Source organism: Archocentrus centrarchus, chromosome 17 (genome assembly GCF_007364275.1).
Source record: "Archocentrus centrarchus isolate MPI-CPG fArcCen1 chromosome 17, fArcCen1, whole genome shotgun sequence".
NCBI lineage: Eukaryota > Metazoa > Chordata > Actinopteri > Cichliformes > Cichlidae > Archocentrus > Archocentrus centrarchus.
Genome location: NC_044362.1, coordinates 8,549,112 through 8,572,494, shown reverse-complemented (window position 1 = coordinate 8,572,494; position 23,383 = coordinate 8,549,112). Strand labels below are relative to the sequence as shown.

Genomic DNA, 23,383 nt, shown 5'->3' with positions numbered 1-23,383 from the left:
ACTTACATTCCTGAACAGCGAAACTAGTTTTAGTGGTTTAATGTTATGCTTCAGTGTGGTATAAAAACTGGAATTCAGTTTATTTGCCTCATAAACAACAATATAAATTTGAGTCAAGTTTTTGACAGATTTCTGTAATATTTGTGTTTTCTTGTTTTAATGACAGGTGGTCTGATAAATTTGTTAAGCGCTGTATGGCGTGTATGCAGAAGACTACTGTATTATCACATATTTGGACTAATGTATTAGCAAATGTAGACTTTTTTTTTTTTTAATCAATAGGTAAGCGGTACTTTAGCGCGACCACAGAAGGAGGTCAGATTTCGACCGGCTTACAATATTTGACACAACACTGTGGAGGTCATATCCGGTTTATGTTCCGCTGTCAGTTGCCGCAAAGTGAGACACAACACGGACCTTTAACTCAGGGACAGTCACACAACTTGGATAGCTTAACTGCAGTCTTGCACCAGTGACAGATATGTTTTCCTTGTCGTCGACGGTCCAGCCACAGGTAAGAAAGCAGGAAAACTTACTTCGAGCTAAGAGTAGCGCTGTTGTTTTGGTTCACTTGAACGTGCTAGTAAGCTAGCTTAACCTTAGCTTGTTATTATTATTTTTTATGACTCCACCTGCCGTCTTCCGTTGTATTTTATTTTGACCTATAGGTTTACACGAGTGGACATGTTGCCACACCAGCTATCTGCTCTTTGCTCGTATTTAACGTAAAATAAGCGACGTTGAGAGAAGTTTCGCCTAGCGCGTTACAATGACAGTTCTCCGTCTTTGCTCTGTCCTTAGCTGTCTGTCAAATAGTAAACTGCGTCATTGACCGATAGGTCATTAATCAGTGTCAGGCACTTATTATGTAGCCGTGTCTATGTATAGAACCAGCTGAATGTAACTGAAATTTGCTGTAGGCAATGCAACTTTGCAACACCGGCTAGCTGATGTACTCTGTCTACACTGTCGCTAGTCTCAATATGAGCAGGCTTCGGTTTACAAATATATAATTTAATATTCAAAACATGTTAGTCATTCACCGATTGATTACATGTGACCACAGGTGACTGTACCCCTGAGTCACCTCATCAACGTCCTCCACTCTCTGAAGAGCTCAGTGGAAAGCAGCAGCAGTGTCTCCTGCAAATCAAGGAAACACAAGGAGCGTGCTGCAGACCCAGAACTACACTGTGCCGAGGTACTCGCTATATAAGTCCGCGATCTGACACTTGTTTTAATGTTCTGAGCAGTAACACAAGCATTGCAAGACAACATTTACGAAAAATACAATGCACATCTCATAGGAAAACCAGTGTAAATTTTGTTGTTTACAGTCTGTGTGGAATTTACGGGAGCTGGGGTTATCCGACCTGGGAACGCAGCAGCTGGATGAGCTGGTGAACCGTGTGTTACCAAACTTGAACCCAGAAGAAGCATCACTTGCACTTGGCGGTCAGACAACCTGGAGGACCTCACATCTCTCCACACACTCCTTTTTCCACAATAAGCATGGTGAGATGAGCAACCTTGTTATCAGAAGGCCTCATATAAACATACTTCCACTGCTTATGTTATTGCATCAGTGACTTCTGGATTCATATTTATCACCAAGCACAGCTGCTTCATAACATCTCTAAGATTGCACGGCCAGTGTAGATTTATCATCATCATCATTCATGAAGGAAAGCATCTTATTAATCAGTATAGTTCATTGCACACGGGCATACAGACCAATGGCAAGCCTTTGACAACTTCCAGTTGAAAGAAAAATGTGGATTCCCCAGGTGAAATCGATTGCAGTGAGGCTGCTGCTTGGGTCATTAGCAGATTACTGCGGTCACTTGTAGTTCGTCTTCCATGCAAACTACGAGCGCTTGCGGCAACCTCCTAGTGACCAAAGCAGTCACAGGGAGGTTTTTGGTGCAGCACCAGATATGTCTTTGCAACCAGTTTCATGCTAGCAACTGCCATCAATCTTCAGCAATCACTCGCCAACCAGTCATGGAATACACATTTTTTTTTTTTTTTTTTCCTTGTAGCTGTGGTTACAAGTTGCTAATTGACTGGTCTCTAGGCCTGAGTGATTGCCAGCAACTACTTGCAATGAGCTGGGAAATGCACGATTTTCCCTCGTGACCAGTAGTTGCCAGATGGTTGTCAACTGGTCTCTAGGCCTGAGTGATTGAGGCCTTGAGGAGACAGTAGGGCAATCTGCTACCACTTTTCCCTGCAAGGTATCTCATTATTGAAACAACAATTATGCCTTGTTCTTTTCCCCCAGGCTTCTCATGGAATCCCCTCTCAGCACCAGTGTTTTCAAGGCTGCATCCTTCACCACTTCAGTCTGTCTGCACAGAGCTGAAGTATTGGCCAGGTAACTGTGGATTAGCAACATTGTCAAGTATTTAAATTATTTTATCAAAGACTCAAAGGTTTATATTGAATTGTAACACATAAATGACCTGAGTTGGTTTGTATGTTTATGAATTTAGCTGTAACCACATGTACATTTACACTCACTGACCATTAGGGACTTTAGGTAAAGGTGATAATTCTTAGTAATGTTTATGATTGAGCTCACATTTAAAAGTGTTCCCAGTATTTGTCCATTCCATTAACATAATTTATAAGAGCTGATGAATTTACTTTGTTTATACTAATCTAGTGTTTTTCTGCTTCATCTATTTCAGTGCTGGTTCAGTCCAGAGGTTTTAAAACTTTAAGGAGCAAAACCAGACGACTGCAGTCAGCTTTCGAACGCCCTGCAGAGTCTGAAGGGTACACGCCATCTTTTATGAAGGTGCATATTTATTCACATGTTTGACATGCATTGCCAAATCCTTATGAATATGTATAACATGCATAATACTTTCTGCCTTCAATATGCATATGAAAATGAAGTAGTAAGTATAAACACCTGAAAATTCAAGCAAAAAAGCATTTAAACACTGAAGGAAAATTCACCCACACTGTCTTCTGTTAGAGCTTTTACTCTCACACAAATTGAGTACAGTTTGACAGTTTGTATCTGTCTGTGATACCAGCAGGCCTGTAATTTAACTTTATGACTGAAGAGTTTTTTTTCCACATATGTAGATGTTCAGCTTAGGTCTGCTTATTTTGTTGTAATACTGTGTTGCAAAGGTAACAATGATGCAGTATTGTTGTAATACTGATCAGACTTGTTTTGGACTGCAGGGTTTTCTCACACGTGACAAGGGAATGGAAACTGAAAGTCTAGACAGCCTGCTGAAGAACAAGAACATACCTGATGGACAGCAGGAGGCTTTCAAGAGGGGCTTTGCTGAGGGCTTCCTGAAAGCTCAAGCCCTGACACAGCGCACTCAGGGCAAGTTTTAATACAGACACACCTAGTAAATCATTATAATGCATTAAACTGTGCTGATGTGTTTATGTCCTTGTTTGACTGGCCAGCCTCTCTGAGGAGGACTCGTCTAATCCTGCTGGTGCTGCTTCTTGTTGGGTTGTATGGTATCTCAAAGACCCCCTTCATATCGGGTAAAGGCCCTTTTTCCCTCCAAATTTTGCCCCTGAAATACTAATATTTTAATAATCAATTAAAATATTAACACTACAGCTAAGCACTTGCAGCTAACTCAGCTTGTTACAACTAAACCATTTGCTATAATAGATGCTGTATGATTTGGCTAATGCGTAACTCAATAATGGATAGTGTTTGTGTTTGTGTGTGAGAGTTGATTAACCACGACATGCCACGTGATTTCGAACTTTAATCTAATCATTTTGGACAGTGCGGTTCCGAACCACCTCAGGCCTGGACTCAGCCGTGGACCCCGTGCAGATGAAAAACGTGACATTTGAGCACGTGAAAGGGGTAGAAGAAGCCAAGAACGAGCTGCAGGAAGTTGTGGAGTTCCTGAAAAATCCACAGAAGTTCACAGCCGTGGGAGGAAAGCTGCCTAAAGGTAGGTTATTTCTTTACATTGGCACATTCACAGTGACCTCCAGCATCACTGTTTTTGTTACTCCTTGTCTGCTCATCTTTGTCTCTTTTTAATTCAGGAGTTTTACTTGTGGGCCCTCCAGGGACTGGAAAGACCCTGCTGGCCAGAGCTGTGGCAGGAGAGGCAGATGTACCATTTTACTATGCCTCCGGGTCAGAGTTTGATGAGATGTTTGTTGGAGTGGGAGCGAGTCGCATCAGGAACCTCTTCAGTGGGATTTTTAAAAATAAATATATTAGCATCATGATTTTACTTTTTAAAACATTTTTAAAGCCGAGTTTGTGTGTGATGTTGATTGCTTGTTTATGGCACATGTTTATTGAGTTTGGGTGACTGTTTTTCTAAAGGGGAGGCCAAAGCCAACGCTCCCTGTGTGATTTTCATCGATGAACTGGACAGCGTGGGTGGGAAAAGGATCGAGTCTCCCATGCACCCTCACTCCAGACAGACCATCAACCAGCTACTTGCTGAGATGGATGGGTAATCGCTAAAATCAAAACTTGTATTGTTACATGTTCAGCAAGCATTGTTGACAGACTGGCTACAGAGCCTTCTGTAAGGATGATGCAGTATATTTTTGGAAGTTTAAACAGGAATCAGTTGGAAACCCTGGGTCTTTTATTTTGTAGGTTTAAACCAAATGAAGGTGTGATCATCATTGGAGCAACCAACTTCCCAGAGGCTTTAGATAAGTATGTTGTTTATGTTTATGTTTGCCTCTTATTACTATAGACTTTTAGAATTGTCAGCATTTACAGTCTTCATTCTATCAGCTGTTATTGCCAATGCAAAAAATGAACTACACCCATAAGGCTGTTTCAAGCTATAAGCCTCCACTGTATCATTCCTTTCTAACCCTTGCAGTGCCCTGATCCGCCCAGGACGGTTTGACATACAGGTGACTGTACCCAAACCAGACGTGAAAGGACGCACAGAAATTCTCAACTGGTACCTGAAGAAGATCAAAGTGGATCCAAGTATGACATTAGAATCTGCTAATGAGGAATACATGCATTCTTTTTACAGTATAAAACCCACTCACTATAAGCTCTTCCATAACTGTATAGATGCCATTTGTTATGTCTGCAGCTATTGAGGCCAATATTATTGCCCGAGGCACAGTGGGCTTCTCTGGCGCTGACCTTGAAAATCTGGTGAACCAGGCAGCCCTGAAGGCAGCAGTTGATGGAAAAGATTTGGTCACTATGAAGGAGCTGGAGTTTGCTAAAGACAAAATCCTCATGGGTGAGTGATACTTTGTGTAGAGATGTGCATCATTCTTCCACTAATCCTTATACTTCATGAAGACATCAGTGTCGTCACAGTTGCTTTCAGTCGTGGTGTTTTTAAAATGGTCTTTTCTTTGTTTTTTTTCCCCCTCCAGGCCCAGAGAGAAGGAGTGCAGAGATAGATGAGAAGAACAAACGCATCACAGCGTACCATGAATCAGGCCATGCAATTGTAGCTTACTACACCAAAGATGCAATGCCAATCAACAAGGCTACCATCATGCCCAGAGGCTCAAGTCTAGGACATGTAAGGAAACTTAGACCCGGTTCATACTCTCTATAACTTTAAACTTTAGGGTCTGGTTAAAACTGGTTTTATGTTCTGCATCCTCAACTAGTTTTCATCTTCACTGCTTCTTTGAAGGTGTCCATGCTTCCAGAGAACGACAGGTGGAGCGAGACTCGCTCTCAGCTTCTGGCCCAGATGGACGTCAGCATGGGCGGCCGTGTAGCTGAGGAAATCATATTCGGCCATGATTACATCACAACTGGTAAGTAAATATCCTTCAAGTAATCCGTGAGGGAACAAATAAAGGTTAGAATGTAGAAAGACATGAATATTGTCACATGAGGAAAGCTGTCGGACAAGCTGGAATTTAAGGATGCATATGCATGCGCCATTTCTTCTTCTCCAGGAGCATCAAGCGACTTTGATAGTGCCACCAGGATTGCTAAGATGATGGTGACCAGATATGGAATGTGTGAAAAGGTAGATTTTCTTGAAAGCAACACAAAATGAAAGACTTTGTATGCATTCTTTTTTTTTTTTTAATAAGTATCAATTTCTGTCTTTTAGCTGGGAATAATGACCTACACTGATATGACAGCACAAAGCCCAGAGACGCAAGCAGCTGTGGAGCATGAAGTCAGAGTGTTACTGAAGGTCTCTGTGATATATTATATAGATGATGATAAAACTAACTCAGCTTCTATCATCTTTTTTTTTTTTTTTAAAAAACATCTTTTCTCTCACTGTCTCCAGGAGTCGTATGAGCGTGCCAAAGCCTTGCTGAAGTCTCACGCCAAGGAGCACAAGAACCTGGCAGATGCTCTACTCATGTACGAGACACTAGATGCCAAAGAGATTCAGCTGGTCCTGGAGGGCAAAACCCTGGAGACTAGATGAAGCCTGTGAAGGCCCAAATATCTGTGGCCACAGTGGGGAAGAGGGTAGATTTGAAGAGGTCAAGGTGTAGAAAAAAGAAGGATGGAGGGCTGCATTTATAATGTCACTTTACAAGTGTTCCTGTGGGACAATCTCATACCTTCATGCTGTCACCTTCGTGGAATCTCATCACTATCCCCAGATAAGTAGTGCTGTTATCTCAAACATAAACCTGATTTTCCCAAGTTCACACATAAGCAGCTGTTCTGGCTCGTTGTATGGGATAAAGGTTAAAAGACTAATTGCCTAATAAGATGTTGCTCAGGTCACTTTATCGCTTGGTTGGAGGAAACAAAACATGAATGTAAATACATACTGCTATTAGAACAGCATCTGTTTTTTTTTTTTTTTTAAGGTTTCTCATGGCTTAGCTGTGGGACCATATTTCTCATTAGCCAGATAAAAACAGATTCACTTCCAGTCAGTAAGAAATTCCACATGTAGTGCCAGCCCAAAGACGTCATTTGTAACCAGAATATATGTGAATCTTAGCTCATGGTTCAGTTGTCTTCCAGTGTTTGTGTTCATATCTGATACCTGTAAGGTCTATTTCTGGTGTTTCCTACTGCCCTGTTGCTTCTTTTTGAAGGTGACCTTATGGGGAGTGTAACATAAGCATATTTTTTTTTCTTAAACTACAGTGGCTCAGCCCTTTGGTGTGCATTTAAAATGTTCTTGTGCACACTCTTTGTGTCGTCAATTTTTATTCATGCTGCGTGTGCAGATGCAAGAAAAACTGCTGCTTAGGTTCAAAAAGCATGCGGCACAAACAGGCTGCGTTTTATGTAGTGATAGCGCTTTGGGATCGGAAGCTTTCCAGCTCTGAAATAATAGTACTGGCATCATTTATTTAAAAAGTCTGAGTTTGTCTTTTGAAAGCCTCCTCGGTGAAGTAGTAGTTTATCCTGTACATGCAAATTGTGAAATAAAAACTCTTCAATTATTCAGAGCAGCTAAAAGGCCAGCTCTGTCAGGTGTCTGTTTCAGCCCCTGTTCTGATTGCTTAAGCGGATCTGGTACTGCGTACTGGACTGTTTTTGTAAGCAAAATTTGCACAACACAGTGGCCGAACAATGCTAAATGTTTCCTGGCACTTTTTTCCAGGTGTGAAAGATGATATGAGGAAAAACAGAGTGAATTTCGTCTGTAAGGTGACATCGCTGACTCCAAATCAAACATTTTACAGCACAGGTTGTACAAATGGACGTTCAAGCACCTGCCAAAATGGTGAATGTCTTTCCAAATGTGTATATAATCCATATTTAGGATGCTGATTTCAGCATGTTGTCCATCTTAGTGTTTTATTTTTGCTTCAGTTTGGCACAGTATATTCTGTTTGTTGGCTTTTTATCGAGTAGCTTAGCTGTGTATATAATTAGGATAAAAGGGGAACACTGTATATAGATGTATAGTGAAGCTTTTATGCTGTGCACACTGAATGGCTCTCTGCTGTACATCTCTCCTCAGTGTAAAGGAGAAGGAACCCAAATAAAGACTTAAGTGTGTACAGATGAGTCTGTATTTATTTGGAAAAAAACATGTACAAAACAAACCGCACGTATACATGCTTCTGCTCTAAATGACGTTACTACTAAAACACCTGAACAGATATTGAATCTTTATTCTGTTCATTATTTATATAGTACCAATTCACAACAACAATCGCTACAAGGTGCTTAATATTGTGATATTAGAGAAAATAAATGTGCATAAAAATGTATTTCACACACTGGTCAGTAACTTAACTTGAGCACACATGTTTGAATTTAGTCTTTTTTTTTTTTTTCTTTTTTTTTTTTTAAACCTTTGTTTAACCAGCAAGTAAAAGGCGTGATATCCAGAGTGTGAGTCTGAGTCTGACTTAAATGTTCTCAACTCTTCAGAAAGGTGTAATGTACAAAATGGGTATCAGTTTAATGTCTCTTGCCACAGGCCCCAAACAGCGTCAGGAACACTGGGATAAACATCAGGCCGTGGAGCAGTCCAAACACAATGACGAGAAACACAATTTTGAAAAATGTCCTAAAGATGTAACTCCCCGACGCACTCAACACCACCACACCTAAAATAGTGGACAATCCTCCCTGCAGTACTGGAAGACCCAAAAGGGTCAAAGCATCTATAGCTTTCTCATTGACGTCGTTTTTGGGACTCGAGACAAAAGAGTAGCAAATATGCGCTGAGAAATCTACAGAGAATCCGATGCACATGACCAGATTGATCATGGAGATGGAGTCCAGACTGATATCCCACAGTGACATGAATCCTGCCACGCCAGCGATGACTGAAAAAATTGCTAAGGTTACACATATTGAACAAAAAGGATTGGGTATGAGTATGAGTGAGACAAAAAGCATCACAAGGACAGCGATGAACATGGTTTGGATGGTGTTATCCATAATGACAGTGTACTGATCAAAGTAGATGAAAGCAGGGTGATACACCAGGAGCTCCACTGGACATTCCTCTGCAGTTTCCCTGAGCATCACCAGCATCTCCTTCTCCGTAGAATTGCTGAGTGTCTGAATGAAAAAGCGAGATGCCTGAATGCTGCTGCCATTTAGAGTCCAACTGATGTCTTGTCTAAACAAAGGGTTGAATTCTAAGAAACGTTGCAGGTGGGTTTGGAAAGCTTCCTGGGAGCTGATGTTCAGATTAAGGGCATTCGCAAAGTCAACATAGGAGATGAACCAAGCGATTGTGCTGTCGACAAAGTTCAAAGATTCAAAACTGGAAATGCAAGAATTGAGCTGCCTCTGTTGGTCTGGGTCCCAGTAGGGGAATGGCTGCTTGATTGCCACCATTGCACTGAGGCTATATTCACTGAAGTGCTGCGCTTGATGGTCATAATAACTGATGATGTAAGAATCATCCAAAGCCAGGTTCTTAATATCGAGTCCTTCCTGTAAGATTACACAACCATAGATACTAACAGCTAAATAACCTGCAAAGATCCCAAACACACATGCTTTTGTCACTTTGTGGGTCAGAAATGGACCATAGAAGTGCTCAAAAATGTGACTTACGGGCTCTGTTTTCTCATGTTCAGTATTTTGGTCATACTGACCCCCAACACAGCACATGCTGAAGGCTTTTGATTTCCCAGGCGGTACGTCATTTGGGACTTTGGCGCAGATGAGCCAGTGCTTGTTCTCTGCTTCCCTCTGTCCATTCAAAGCCATGCATGCACCGAGGAAAGTCAGGCTGTAGAAATAACAGAAGCAAATACAAATTCCTGCATAGAGGCAGAAGGACTGGACTGAGCCAAAGGGTGAGATGCAGCCCAGGAACAGAGCCAGCATATCGGTAAGGGTGGTGATGGTAATGGAGATGGCAGCATCTTTGTAGGTCTCAGCCAGCCGCTCTGGAACACTGTCCAGAACACGAGTCCTTTGCCAGCAGGAGATCATGATGAACATATCATCGAGGCCAATGCCTTCAGTAATGAAAGTCAGAGTGGAAAAAAACAGTTTAAAAACGACAAATAAGACTTCAGGCTCTGAGCATTAGTGTGTGTGTCAATCAATAATCAAAATTAATAATTTTAAGAACAATTATTCGTATAATCTTATTATTAAATTAATGTCTGTGTGCAGGCTTTGTTGACACTTTGATTCTGCTTTAACTGGATGGTTTGAGCTGAACGTTTAACACAACCCACCGAGAATCATGAAGGGGCAGGAGGCAGCTGTCATGACAAAAGGCTGGCCCATCAACAAGAGTGCACCAAAACCACTCAGGACTGCGAGACTTGTAGAGAGAACCCCACAGGAGCCCACCCACACCTTCGTCCTCACATTATCCAACCTAAATAAAATCACGCTGATATTTAGAATCACATGTCACGTGTCCAATATGCATTCAATAACAGATTTGTCTGCTGCTCTACTGACCTCCAGCAAGTTACGATGGAAAATGTGATGGCAATAGAGTAGCTGATGGAGAATAAAAAGATGACAGATTCTGAAGATTTCTCAAATTCCCACTGCCTTGACATCGAGGTGAAGTATGACATCTAGAAAGATTGTATATAAAAGGAACGGGTACAACTCAGCCAAACAGCAGGATAATAACTTAATAATAATATCTGAGTTCTTCTTACCTTGAGGGAAGGTGAGGAGATATTTGAGACCAAACTAATGAAACTTTCCAACCAGAGGTCACTTAATGTTTTGTTGCGCTCTTCTAAATAGTAATAGAGCTGTACAGCTTTGGCACTTTCAACAACTGAAGTCTTTGGCTTCAGCTTCACACTCCCCAGATTTATATATAAGGGAAAACGATGAAAACCAGACTTATACCATGGGTATGTCAAATTGACGGTGGTTATATTGCTGGCAGTGTAGTTAATGATATCTAGAATATCATTAGAGGCGCAGAATCCAGCCACCTTAGCACAGATGTTTGCGTATTGAAATGATTTACTGCCAAAACGCACCACCATATTCTTGATTTTAGTGTCCAAATTCAGGATTTCTTGAAGCGACCTAACAGTCAGAATATTACTGTCTCTTGTAGCTATGAGAGTGGCGTAGTTTCCATCTGTGCTCTGCCTCAAACTTGAAAACATGGTATCATTTTCTGGAAAATTTTCTCTGATGTACTTCCTCTCCATCTTGGCTGGTCCATCAACAGGTGTGAACTGCTCTTCGATATTGTTGGAGATTCTGTCGGTGAGAAAATAAAACCCACTCCCCAGACCTGCCGAGAGGAGAAGAGGGCCGAAGAGAAACCACAAGGCATGGGATCCGATAAAATGACCCATCATCTTAAAGAAGGTCTGAAGGGCTTTTTCTGTGCAATCCGTGTGACATTTGGCCATAGCTGTAAATCCTGGCTCCTTTGATTAGACGATTGTAGCTAAAAAAAAGAAAAAAAAAGAAAAAAGAAGAATTGTTTTTGGGGATATGAAAGAGCTGCTCCTTTGTCTCAGGAGTATTCACAGCCACCTGTGAGCAGCGTTTGTGCTGCAGATTCTTTTTAGCTCCAGATTCTTTTCAGCAGATGCAGTTTGAGGAAAGGCTCGATCAATGAGCCTATTTAGGAGCAGTCGGTGTCGTATGGCTCACTGGTTCTAGCCCACTCTTTGGTAGAGTTGGTTTCTTCTTGTGTAACCCTGCTGCATCTGAAAAAAGAAAAGAAAAAAACAACTGTGGTCAAAATTCAAAATTCTCTCGGTTCCTGAAGCTCAGACTCAATCTTTGGAACTGGAAAAAAGTGAAGCACTCAAAAAAAGACTGCTGGAGATGAGCAGAGTTTATTGCAGTGCAGTTCACTGGTCTACTACAACAGCAGAGTCTATAAACAGCAGAGTCAATCAACAACTAAGCATCCACGGGATGTTGAGTAAAAATCACACTCACCAACAGCCGACCAATAACAGGCTGACTGGGACTGTCCCGAACCCTCACTTACAGTATGCAGAGTGAGGAGATACTGGCTCCTCCTTTTAGTTATACTATAACCATCCTGACATCATTTTAAATTCCAGTGTCATGACACCATTAAACCCCATTTCTAACTGTCTGATTCCAATACATCCATGGTGGGTTTACATCCACTAAATCCATGTTTCCAGCATTTTTAAACTGCTCAAAAACATCTAACCATCTATGCTGGTTACATCCTAGTACAGAGTCCAGTGTGGTTATCAGTGGCAATTGCACAGGTGATAGACAATAAACATATAAAAAGATGGACTGTAATAGAACACTTTTTCTACAGAAAACATTGTTATCAGTTCTTATCTCACATGCCTCACATCATTAAATAATAAATCCTGTAATCATTCACCACAGCTCTCAGGTGATTCCTTCATGGTTTAAGATAAAGGCTAAACAAAAGAGGGCCACTGAGGATCGATATAGGGCAGCCATTCCCAAAGTCAAGAGGGCTGCAGCCATTTAAATCCCCCCAAATCCCCCCCAAAAAACATTTTTGCCTTAAAGAGTCTAAAAAATTTTACACCAAATGCTTTTGACATAGCCATCTTTTTCCGATCCTGCTAGCATTAATTTGATAGGAACATTCCTTTAACTGTATTTTATTTGTAGATGGGGAGTTATCTTTCTGTTTATCATGATTTCCTTATAACAGATAATCTCCTCAGTAAAACAGCTGGATGGTATTCCTAATTATTTTACAGTTCTTAACATTTTCAGATAGAAATGACAGTGTGGAAGCCAGATGATTTTTTTGATCACAGTACTTTACTGTTATTATTTTGTATAAAATTTAGTAGAATTTATTTTTTATTCATGGTGCACTGTACAAAGGTTTAAAGCCACTGCTGACTTCTTTACATGTGGGCAGTGACTTTTAAAACTGATTCAGTTACAAATGCAAAAAAACACCAATATGCAATACCATATGGAAAGTGTCTGATTGGCTTCATTTTTCAGCATGACAGTGATCCTAAACACATTGACAATGTAGTCAAAACATACCTGGACAGTAAAAACACACAATGGAACACTATCAGTCACGGATTGGCCTCCCCAGAAGCCGGACCTCAATATTATTGAACCAGTGTGCGATCATCTCGACAGGGAATGGAACCAAAGGCAGCCAACATCCAAAAAAGAGCTTTGAATGTCCTTCAAGAAGCCTGGAGAACTATTCCTGAAGACTACTGAAAGAAACCTGTCTGAGAGAGTTCAGGTGGAGCTAAGCTGAACAATTGCTTTTTATCCTCCTGAGAACCGAGGAAAAAAGGATCTTTCAATTAAACTTTTTTTTGTTACCACTACAGAGGACATAAGGTCTCAGGAGGATATATTGTATTTCAAGAAGAAGAAGACTTTATTGTCATTATATGTAAACACCCATCCATATCTGTTTGCGTGTTCCAGTAAATCACTGCAGCTGTTTCCCATTTTCCAAGCAAAATATAAAGAAATGAGAGGTGGCTCAAGACATTTGCAAATAACTTATATTTATTAATTTTTCATGCAGATTTTTCATTATTTTTAATTGTATATCTTGTGCATTATTTTGTACATTTTGTACATTTATTTTGTACATTTATTCAATATTCTGTGATGAAAAAAATTTAAATTTCTGTTGTGCCCCCAACCTAAAAAAAAAACCCCAGAGACCTTAATTTTCCAAAATATTATATCCAGAGGTGCAAAAATTTGTATAGGCAAGAAAAAAAAGAGAGATAATGTTCAAGAAGTGAACAAAATCATAGTCAGTTCATATTTAGGTTTCACAATACCATACAGCCAATACCCTCCCACAAATATATATATATATATATATATATATATATATATATATATATATATATATATATATATATATATATATATATATATATATATATATATATATATATATATATATAAAAATTTTAATTTTGCCGTTTCATTTTCAAATCTCGTGAACACCCGTGACGTCACGCACGCAGGTTGGCCGGAAGTTGCGCGAACAGTGGGCTGTCATCGGAACTGATAGCCGTCTGCTAGCCTAACACACACAGAAAATTACTTCTTAAAGCGTTTCTAATTAATTCAAAGTCAAAGTCAAACTAATTCCAGGACAAATATGGACGAAGACGTGTTGACGACTCTGAAGCTGTTGATAATTGGCGAAAGTGGAGTGGGAAAGTCCAGGTTTGTCTGTGTTTTAGCGAGTTTACAGCTAGCCTGTTGTGCATGTTGACATTGTTGTTGTGTAAGTTTCTTCCTCGCTGCTCGGTGTTCCAGCTCAACTGGATTTCATGCCGTCTGTTGGTGTCAACATTTCAGCCTGTCTGGAGACAGGTGCTCCTGGTCGCAGCTTCGACACATTTATGAACGATTTCGAAGTTTGAGAAGACAAATGTTCAGGTTAAAGTGGGATTTGGCAGGTGGGGGAGGGAATAACTCACTTAGAAATATATTACGTAATAATTTCTGTTGAGAACTTCAGAAGATTTTCTTTGTGCACAGGCTGGGATCAGCTGACCTGTCCTTGAGGGTTTTTTCTTGCTCTTTGTGGCTTTAATCAAGTCCAGCCCGTAGCCAGTATAGACGTGCAATTTAGCTAAGTGAGAACTCCTTTTAGAAGCTAGCTCTGTTACACAGCAGACGTCCTGAAACTGTTATTTAAATTAATTTCAAACGTCAGCAGGTCATAAAAAATCTTCACTTTGCACACAATTAAGTTTTAAAAGCTTTTCCCCTAGAGGTTTTTCTTCCAGCACCATCTTTCTGTATAAAATTCTCTCATAAATTTCAATTCAGAATTCAGTGATGTGTCTCCTCTTTAATATATTTACTGCTACCCAGGATCAGACCTAGCAGTGACCAAGGATACCGCAGTCGGCCTTGCATCAGTCCCCCACCAGCCCAATCACTGTAAACTGTACCACAACACTGCAGATGCCCCCAGTTTAACCTGCACTTACTCTTCAGTACAACCTTTGAATGACGTGGAATTATGATCTTCTAATTTGTTATCAAAAACATGCCAAAATATTAAATATAATCAGAACTATCCAGATAACTTTTAAAGTTCCATTTTATGAAATGTCACTTCCTGAGCTGTCCTTACAAGAATCTCTCTTGGGGACAGATTAGCTCACAGTGGGAGCAGGCAACTGTGTGCCTTAGGGCTGAAAGTCAGTGGCCTGGGTTCAAGTCTAACTTGTGGCCCTTTGCTGCATGTCTTCCCCCACTCTTTTTCCCTACTTTCCTGTCTACTATTTACTGTCGCATTACCCAATAAAAGGCCAAAAAAAAACAACAAAAAAAGAATGGCTCATCTTCCTCTCCTGACCTCCCTTTCTTACATCTTTTTCCATCTCTGATATTAAGTGATATTTCACTTAATACTGAATGTTTTATCTATGCTTGCAGTGAGCAGCATTTATAAGTAAGTAAACGAAGGACATTTTCCATCCTTCTTTTCCAGTGAGTTACTGTCACTGATGACAAACTACCTAATTTGAAGTGTAACAGCTGAAGCAAACAGCTAGCAGCAGTAACATTATAGTGCAATAGTAGTGACACAGCATAAGTCAAATATAAGCACAAAAGTAGCCCGCTTAACACTTCAGTTTAACAGTAACTACAGTAACTTTGTAACTCCTCAGAAGTCTGCACAGTATTGTCACATTATAAAACTGGAAAAATATTTTCTACCTTGGGATGTTGTGCCTTGGTTCAAGCTTTTTAACCAGTTGCTGAAAGCCATCCTTTACAACTATGGAACTGCATCAGTTCCATGCACTGTTTGCTCTTCCTGTCATAAGGAGTGCAGCAAGCGTTGCTTGGTTGAGTCTTTTGTTTACAGTTGGGTCTACCATGTTCTCCTTTGTAGCCTGGTTGAACTCCACTGTGTTTTTCTTTTTGTTATTTCCACCTTTAGTGGGAACAGTTTTCTTGCATATTTTGCAAAGTGCTGTGCTTTGTGCTTTGGCTTGTCTCACTCTTGTGCCAGGGGACGTAAACACATGGCATAGCAGTGGTGTTTAGTACTTGTGTTGTGCTTAAATTAAAAGGTGTAAGAGTATTATCACAGACAATATGATATGCCACAGTCCTACCTAGCAGACAGATTGTGTGCCAGGCTGCACAGAAACAGTTTTTCTGTCATATTTGTGGAGCTCTGTGACCTGCCACTTGCATCACAGGGATGAGACAGAAAAAAGAATATGTGCAGGTGGGATCATATGGTGACTGTTGTTAACTGTCTCTGTGGCATCAGCTAAAAGGTCCTCCAGACTGCAGCACATAAAACTGACCGTATTTCAATAAGGAACCCCCCCCCCCCGAGTCTCGATGCTGGTGGTGGTGAAGATAAAGATTGAGGCTTGGATGACACAGTGAGTGACTTGGGTGAGGTGGGTTGCATGCAGGGGTGGACTGGTAATCGGGCGTACCGGGCATTTGCCCGGTGGGCCGACCGTCCTCAAGGGCCGATGCTGTTGGATTTTTTTTTTTTTTTTTTTTTTTAAGAGACCGGCTCACAATTCAGTGGGGGTGGCCCATTGGTTCCATCCACTGTCTATATTGAAGATGGGCCAATCAGGATATGGGATGAAAGCGGCCCCACCCTTTCTCTGCGTGGTGCCCTGTAACTCCCGCTAGTAGTTTCAGTGTTGAGCGTGTGTTAAAGGAGAGGGAATATGGAGAAACCCAAGTGGCAGAAAGGGGGTGCGGAGAAGATACGAGCGAATAAATTGACGAGTGTCGCTGTAGATGCCACAAAATGTGTAAAGATCACAGACATGTTCGCTGCTGTAGCCTCCACATCCTCTATAACAGCAATGCTCCAGCAACAGCAGGCTGTAGGCAGAGCCGGTCCGAGGTATATGCGGCTGACCACCAGGGGGCCCCCAAGTTCACCCAAATTTGTCATGAAAATCTTGGTTTGTTTTAATTTTTTACAAATGCGAGAGAGCAGATTTCTCCCATATTGGCTTCTCTTCATTGGCTCATAGTACCGTATCACCCCAACAGAGCACTGCTGCTGGCTTACTTGTGGTTCCTCGGATACTTAAGAGTAGAATGGGAGGCAGAGCCTTCAGCTTTCAGGCCCCTCTTCTGTGGAACCAGCTCCCAATTTGGATTCAGGAGACAGACACCCTCTCTATTTTTAAGATTAGGATGACTGATGGGTTTTCTCTTTAGTTATTGTGGGGTCTTTACCTTACAGTATAAAGTGTCTTGACTGTTTGTTGTGAGTTGGCGCTGTATAAATAAAATTGAATTGAAAAATTGAATTGAAAAGGCTGAAACAGTAATGCATCCTAAAAATATTAATAATGAACTTTAACCCTCCAGCATTAATAACGGTTAAGTTCAGGGGACAATGAAATGGTATGAAGGGGGCCCCAAATCAATGGCGATTGATTAGTATCAATATTTATTGGTATTTGCATACTTCCCAAAATCTGGCAGATTTTAAAACATTTTTTAAAAAGCACTCAAAGAGGTGAAATAACACATTTTAAAAAGCTAAATGATAAGTAAAAGCGTTGTAATTTAAGCATTACTAAAGTAAGTGTAAAAAAAGTATAAAAGTATTATTAGCAAAAAGTATGCCCATATTGAATAAGAGTAAGACAGCTTTTAAAACATAGTTGCGGGCCGGTCTAAGCCAAAAATGCCAGTGCCAATTTTTAGTCCCAGTCCAGCCCTGGTTGCATGAAATATGTTGAGACTGATTGGTTTGAAGAAGGTGAGCAGAAAGGTGCAGAAAGAGCAGTGATGTCAGCTTTGAGTTTAACAGCATGGGAAAGAGGAAGTGATGAGAAGAATAAACTAGCAGCCAAATACCAGGAAAGCTGACAGAGGAGTAAACACAGATATTCCTTATTGAACTTACACATAAGCTTCCTTTGGCACAGTATTTGCCAGATTTAAATACTCATTAACTGAAGGTCCTGATCTCAGGTTATTGCCTGAAATGAACAGCAGTCATTTATAGCCTCCTAAAAGTAAATTTTACTAACCTGCTTCCTTAATACAATTTTAACCTGTTTGCATCGTGACTGTGATAGGCTCATCAATCACCATGGCTCCCTTATTTATTTAAAAAATCACATTCATCACATTTAATTTTAATAAGTTACTTTGAGGGTAAACACAAGCCTTCAGCAGCGCAGCTGACCGAGCTGATAAAAGATAAGGTACATTTGCTTATTTTACATATGTTATCTTATATTGAGTGGGCACCTGTCTCTGTTAAGCTGCTATCACCACTCAAAAGGGCATGCTTCCTGGGGCGCCTGCGTGGCTTAGTGGTGAAGCCGGTGACCACATACACATGCCGCGTTGTGGTGCGGGCGGCGCAGGTCCGCGTCCTGGCCCATTGCCAATTTGCCCGCATGTCTTCCCCTGTATCTTTCCCCCATTTCCTGTCTCTCTCAAAAAGCTGCTTTGGCCAAAAATGCAAAAAAAAAAAAAAAAAAAAAAAAAATCTTTGCTTAAGAGGGTGACATAATAATGCCGTATAGCCTACAGGAGGGCAAGACACTCATTTGAATGGATCAGTGTGCATTAAGGAAGATGCTATATTACTGAGGTACACAGGCATGAGTCCTATCATACATGAAGCATTTTTTCTTTTAACGTTGTTTTGTAATGCTGCCTTTAGATCATGCTGCCACGGACATTTGTTTAGCATGAACTACTGATAGTAATTCTTTAGTCAAAGTGGCACTGCACTTCTGGTTTTAGACCTTTGATCCATTCAACGTGATGACGCAGATCATATGTTGATCTTAGGTTATTGCCCAACATTTAACAGCTTGATGGAAACAAATTACACTACCCTACTTCCTTATTTTTTTTCTCCTTTTTCCATCCTGGCTGATGTGCTGCTCGGTGTCCTTCGCTGCCTCCTTGTAAATAATGTCTATCACTTTTAAATCAGATAAGTTACTTTTTATTGTAAACACAAGCCTGCAGCAGCCCCATTGAACATGATGAATCTGAGAGTGGACAATGTCAGAAGTTAACATGAAACTAGTTAAGTGTTTTTGCTCTTTGTCTAACACTTTGCTTTAGTATTTGCTGCTAACAAGCCAGCAGTGACGGCAGTCTCATACAGTCAGTTGAAAGGTGTCGTACTGCTGTACAAACATTCACGAGCACCGTCAAAACTATAAAGTTTTTGTGATCCATTGACCCTGCTGGCAAAACATGTTGCTAAAGCCTTAGCCAGCTTACAGTACTCTTTTGTACTGCATGACCTGCTCATTTCCATGTTATCTTTATTTCCCCTAACAGCCTGCTCCTGAGGTTCACAGACGATACTTTTGATCCAGAGCAGTCTGCAACAATAGGTTTTACACACACACACACACACACACACACACACACACACACACACACACACACACACACACACACACACACGTGCATATGAAACAACTATTCATTTAAAACTTATAACTTAAAGACTTTTCTCTTTTTTGTCTCTTATGTCTCAGGTGTGGACTTCAAAGTGAAAACTCTTGCAATAGATGGCAATAAAGCAAAGCTCGCCATATGGGTAAGACACAAGTCTTTATTTCCCTTGCCTACATTTTGTCCAAAAAACCACAATGAAGTAAAAGGCTTCTCCACAAGATGGCGACATGGTACAGTCAAAATTGAAGGATGTCACTCGAAAATTGGACTGTACAGCCTTTCATGAGGGGCAGGGTGTTTGAGTCCCAGTATCCAGTGAAATCACGTCATACACAGTGAATCAATAAGCCAAGCCCCATGAGGTGACGTTAATAATGCAATGCTCTGCTTGGAAAGCTTTGGTCCTGGCATTCATGTGGATGTTACTGTAAAAAAAAAATCCCCTAGGTTAACATTGTTGCATTCCCCATATGAATCCTCCCCCACCCCTTCCAACGGCAGCAACACATCAATCCACGCCAGAAAAATAAATGATCAGGATCAGCTCAGGGAACATAACAACACCCCAAAATGTGGACTTGACCTCCAAAATTCACAGGAGCATTCCGTAGAGACACCGTCCTGCAATCATCACGACCCAAAGGCGCTCTCTTCTCTATCACCATAAGAGACACCTAGGGTCAAAAGCTGGTTTTGGCAGCACAAGGGGAACCTAGAGAATATTAGAGAGGTTTTCTTTTTGTTGTGGCTGATCAGTTTATATAATAGTAATATTGTTCAGTCAGGCTTGATACAAAAAGTTGATTAGTTGGTCCCGAAGCAATTGCAAGTTCCCAGTATGACCGTCTTAGCAGAACTTATTAGAAACACATGGGCCGTGAGGCTGGATGCTGGGAATTGGCTGCCGTGCCGCTGGTCATAACAGTTTGGTATCAGAAATCTTTTGCTGTTTTGTATTTTCTAGGACACAGCCGGACAGGAGCGGTTTCGCACTCTGACACCCAGCTATTACCGTGGAGCACAGGGAGTCATACTTGGTAATTACCTGCACGGCTACATAAATCAAGATCAAACCAACCAGATAGCAGCAGTTGTGTTTCTGTCAGTGTTCCGATAATGTTATTATAGTAATATAATGACTTTTCTCCACCTCCTCTTTACTTGTCAACATCTTCCTTTTATCAGTGTATGATGTCACAAAGCGTGACACGTTTACGAAGCTCGAAAACTGGCTGAACGAACTAGAAACCTACACAACACGCAACGACATAGTGAAAATGCTGGTTGGGAACAAAATTGATAAAGTGAGTCGCTTTTACAAATCCTTTTGTCTTTCACTCGGGCTTTAAGAATCCAGTATTTTGTACATTGTTAATAAGGCTTAATTTTTATGCCACAGAACTTCTTTAAGTCTTTTTCTGAATGCGAATACCTGCCATGAGTGTTGCTGTGCACTTTGCTTCACTTGTGTTGTACTTTTATGATGCTTAGACACTTCACACCTTACCATCAATGCAAATTACCAAAGATGCATTTTTTGATCCTCAGGACGACCGTGAAGTGGACAGAAATGAGGGGCTGAAATTTGCTCGGAAACACTCTATGCTTTTTATTGGTAAGTGTCCGTGTTAGAGCATCAGCAGGCGTGGCCGGTCATGCTCATTTAAAGTAAGAGAAGCATAAAATGTAACTTAAAGCTATTAAAATTTAACGGACTTTATTTAAAAGCCAGGACTGTTAGTGTGCAGTTGGAACAAGCCAAGACATCATTGAGTTAGTCATGCATGTAGTTCAGATGAGATGAGCTGTGTTGTTTATACTGCTCTGGTATTATTGAGTCTGTGCTGCTGAAAGACCGGTCGCTCAGAAGAACTGCATTATGATTAAAATCTAGCCGGCTTTCATTTATCGAATCCATGTCCGCACGTGTTCCTGATTCTCCTCTCCAATCTGGCCCTTTCTGGTAAATTAGGTTAAGATTTGTGCAGAGTTTCCATTTTAGAAAGGCCAAAATTAAGGGCCAAAATTAAGGGCAGGGCAGGAGGAATCTGAAGCTTTCATCTGCACTGAGGATGTCTTCATCCTGATGGATGCCTGACATCTTTTTTTGTTAACATTCTGGAAAATGCTTACATTTATTTATTTACTGATCCTTTCAATCCTTCCTTTTATACAGAGGCCAGTGCAAAGACCAAAGATGGCGTCCAGTGTGCCTTTGAGGAGCTAGTAGAAAAGATCCTCCAGACTCCGGGGCTTTGGGAGAGCGAAAACCAGGGTCAGAAAGTTCGGCTTGGAGACCAGGAGCAGGCCAGGGCCGGGGCATGCGGAGGTTACTGTTCCATACCCTGAAGCAGGGCAAAACGGAAAAGCACCAACCTGAGAGGACTGAATACCAACCAGAAACTGAGAGTGAGGGAGAAGTGGAAGTGGATGAGTGCTTTTTCTGTTTGTTGGAGTAGGTCAGTCGGTCGAACAGACATTGCTGTTTGCACACTTCCTTTTCCCTCTGTTATATATCACTACTTCCTGTTTAGAAGAATCAGAAAAAAAAGCCTCATGTTTGTGGAGGGTGCGGTGTTTTAAATTAACCACGTGGAGTTTAAGTCTGTCATCTGAGTATGTATGGTTTGAATTTTTCTGGGCAGCAGTGGTTCAGCTGGTCATTAGGACAACAGGTTACACAGTTCCTTCAACATGGACCGATTTGTTGGTTAGAGTAGATAGCCTGTCAAATTTTAATCCGAAAAGTGAATTGTAATCAATATTGAAGTCTCTTTAACCTTTTCTTACCGGCTGCAAATCTCACCCTCTGTGTAGATGCAAAGTACAAACTCTTCTGCTAAACACTGATTAGGAAGCTGTATTAAAAGCATACCGTAGCACTTGGATCGAGGATTACGGCGGAGAACATCCAGGCTAACGCAGGATTTCATTTCATTGCACGCCAGAACACTGAATGCTCCCAAAGAAGACATTTTACAATGATCCCCAGTCACTGACATCAGTTTATCTTTACTGTTCACTCGTGTGTTCTTTATTTGATTTCCACCATATTCTGTGCTTGCGATTGTTTAGATGCTTTCAAACTAATTGATTTCCTGTGTTTATTCCTGTTAGCGTGGAAATGTGCAAGAAAAGTTGTCACCTCTGTCTTTGCATTCGTGATCTGGACCGTAACATCTAGAGCTACAAGTGTAAAGTTTACAGTAACCAAGAGCGTAAGTGAGTAAAAGAAGCCCTTTTACTCGCTTAAGCTCATAGTTTGCTTTCATAATGTCAGCTTGATCTTGTAATCTTGTTCCACATTTATTTTGAAGTATTCATCTGGTGTGGTCCAGATTTATTGAAGGTATTTCTTTCTTTAAAAAGCAATAGCACATTCCCAAGAGCTGTGTTCCTTCCCATCTTCAGTATATTATGGATGTGGTGTATTTTTGCTGTTTGTTTCTGTTTTATTGTTAAAAATCATGTTGAACTCTTCCCGCTGCTGCACCCTGTCTTTTCCCCTCCATTGCTTTTGCTGTGCATCTGTTTCAATCATATAAAGTAATATGTTAAATTGATATCTGCCTTAATATTGAGATGCATTTGCTAGAGTTACGGTCAATTAATGTTTGAATTGTTTCAAACTGAAATAAATGACGAACCTTAAGATGCCATCACTCATGTCTGTTGTTTAATGGCCCTGTGGGATCTGCCTTTTAGTTTCCGTGTTTTGTAGAAGCCCACCTAATTAAAAGCAGGTTTACAGTGGAAACTTCAAGTGAGGCGTTCTTTCCATAATACTTTGTTGATGACTAGCCCGCTGCACATGCAAGACTGAAAACATTCCTTGCAAAAAAATGTAAAAAAATAAATAAATAAATAAAAGACCAAAAAGTGGGACAAGTGGAAAAAGCCCGTTAATCATGTTTTTTAAAGAAAAAAAAAAAGTTCCAGTATGCGATTACAAGCTTGATGTCAGGATGTCCTCAGATGCAGCAGGATGAGACATTCTCCTGAAGCTTAAAGGGTACTTTGGTATTTCCATTATTTCTTTTCTGCAGGAGGGAATAGAATTCCTGAAATGTCATTTGATATAAAAGTAATTAAAAA

General features: G+C 40.7%; 3 protein-coding genes across 3 annotated transcripts; 2 read left to right on the top strand and 1 right to left on the bottom strand.

The window, feature by feature from the left end:
- Nucleotides 1-358: 358 nt before the first annotated feature.
- yme1l1b (YME1-like 1b) lies at nucleotides 359-7,950 on the top strand. Its single transcript, XM_030752158.1, has 18 exons — nucleotides 359-514; nucleotides 1,067-1,201; nucleotides 1,338-1,515; nucleotides 2,285-2,377; nucleotides 2,694-2,803; nucleotides 3,202-3,352; nucleotides 3,439-3,522; nucleotides 3,777-3,950; nucleotides 4,048-4,200; nucleotides 4,337-4,469; nucleotides 4,619-4,681; nucleotides 4,854-4,966; nucleotides 5,079-5,234; nucleotides 5,374-5,525; nucleotides 5,643-5,769; nucleotides 5,914-5,987; nucleotides 6,075-6,161; nucleotides 6,261-7,950. The coding sequence occupies exons 1-18, from the start codon at nucleotides 482-484 to the stop codon at nucleotides 6,402-6,404; spliced, it is 2,160 nt and encodes a 719-aa protein (XP_030608018.1). The 5' UTR covers nucleotides 359-481; the 3' UTR covers nucleotides 6,405-7,950.
- A 406-nt stretch (nucleotides 7,951-8,356) lies between these two features.
- On the bottom strand, nucleotides 8,357-11,265 carry ptchd3b (patched domain containing 3b). The gene is made up of 4 exons (XM_030751519.1): nucleotides 10,546-11,265; nucleotides 10,337-10,458; nucleotides 10,105-10,250; nucleotides 8,357-9,879 (listed from the first exon to the last, which is right to left on the bottom strand). The coding sequence occupies exons 1-4, from the start codon at nucleotides 11,263-11,265 to the stop codon at nucleotides 8,357-8,359; spliced, it is 2,511 nt and encodes an 836-aa protein (XP_030607379.1).
- A 2,612-nt stretch (nucleotides 11,266-13,877) lies between these two features.
- On the top strand, nucleotides 13,878-22,940 carry rab18b (RAB18B, member RAS oncogene family). The gene is made up of 7 exons (XM_030752136.1): nucleotides 13,878-14,059; nucleotides 19,166-19,221; nucleotides 19,369-19,430; nucleotides 20,253-20,325; nucleotides 20,474-20,592; nucleotides 20,837-20,903; nucleotides 21,465-22,940. The coding sequence occupies exons 1-7, from the start codon at nucleotides 13,992-13,994 to the stop codon at nucleotides 21,635-21,637; spliced, it is 618 nt and encodes a 205-aa protein (XP_030607996.1). The 5' UTR covers nucleotides 13,878-13,991; the 3' UTR covers nucleotides 21,638-22,940.
- Nucleotides 22,941-23,383: the final 443 nt, after the last annotated feature.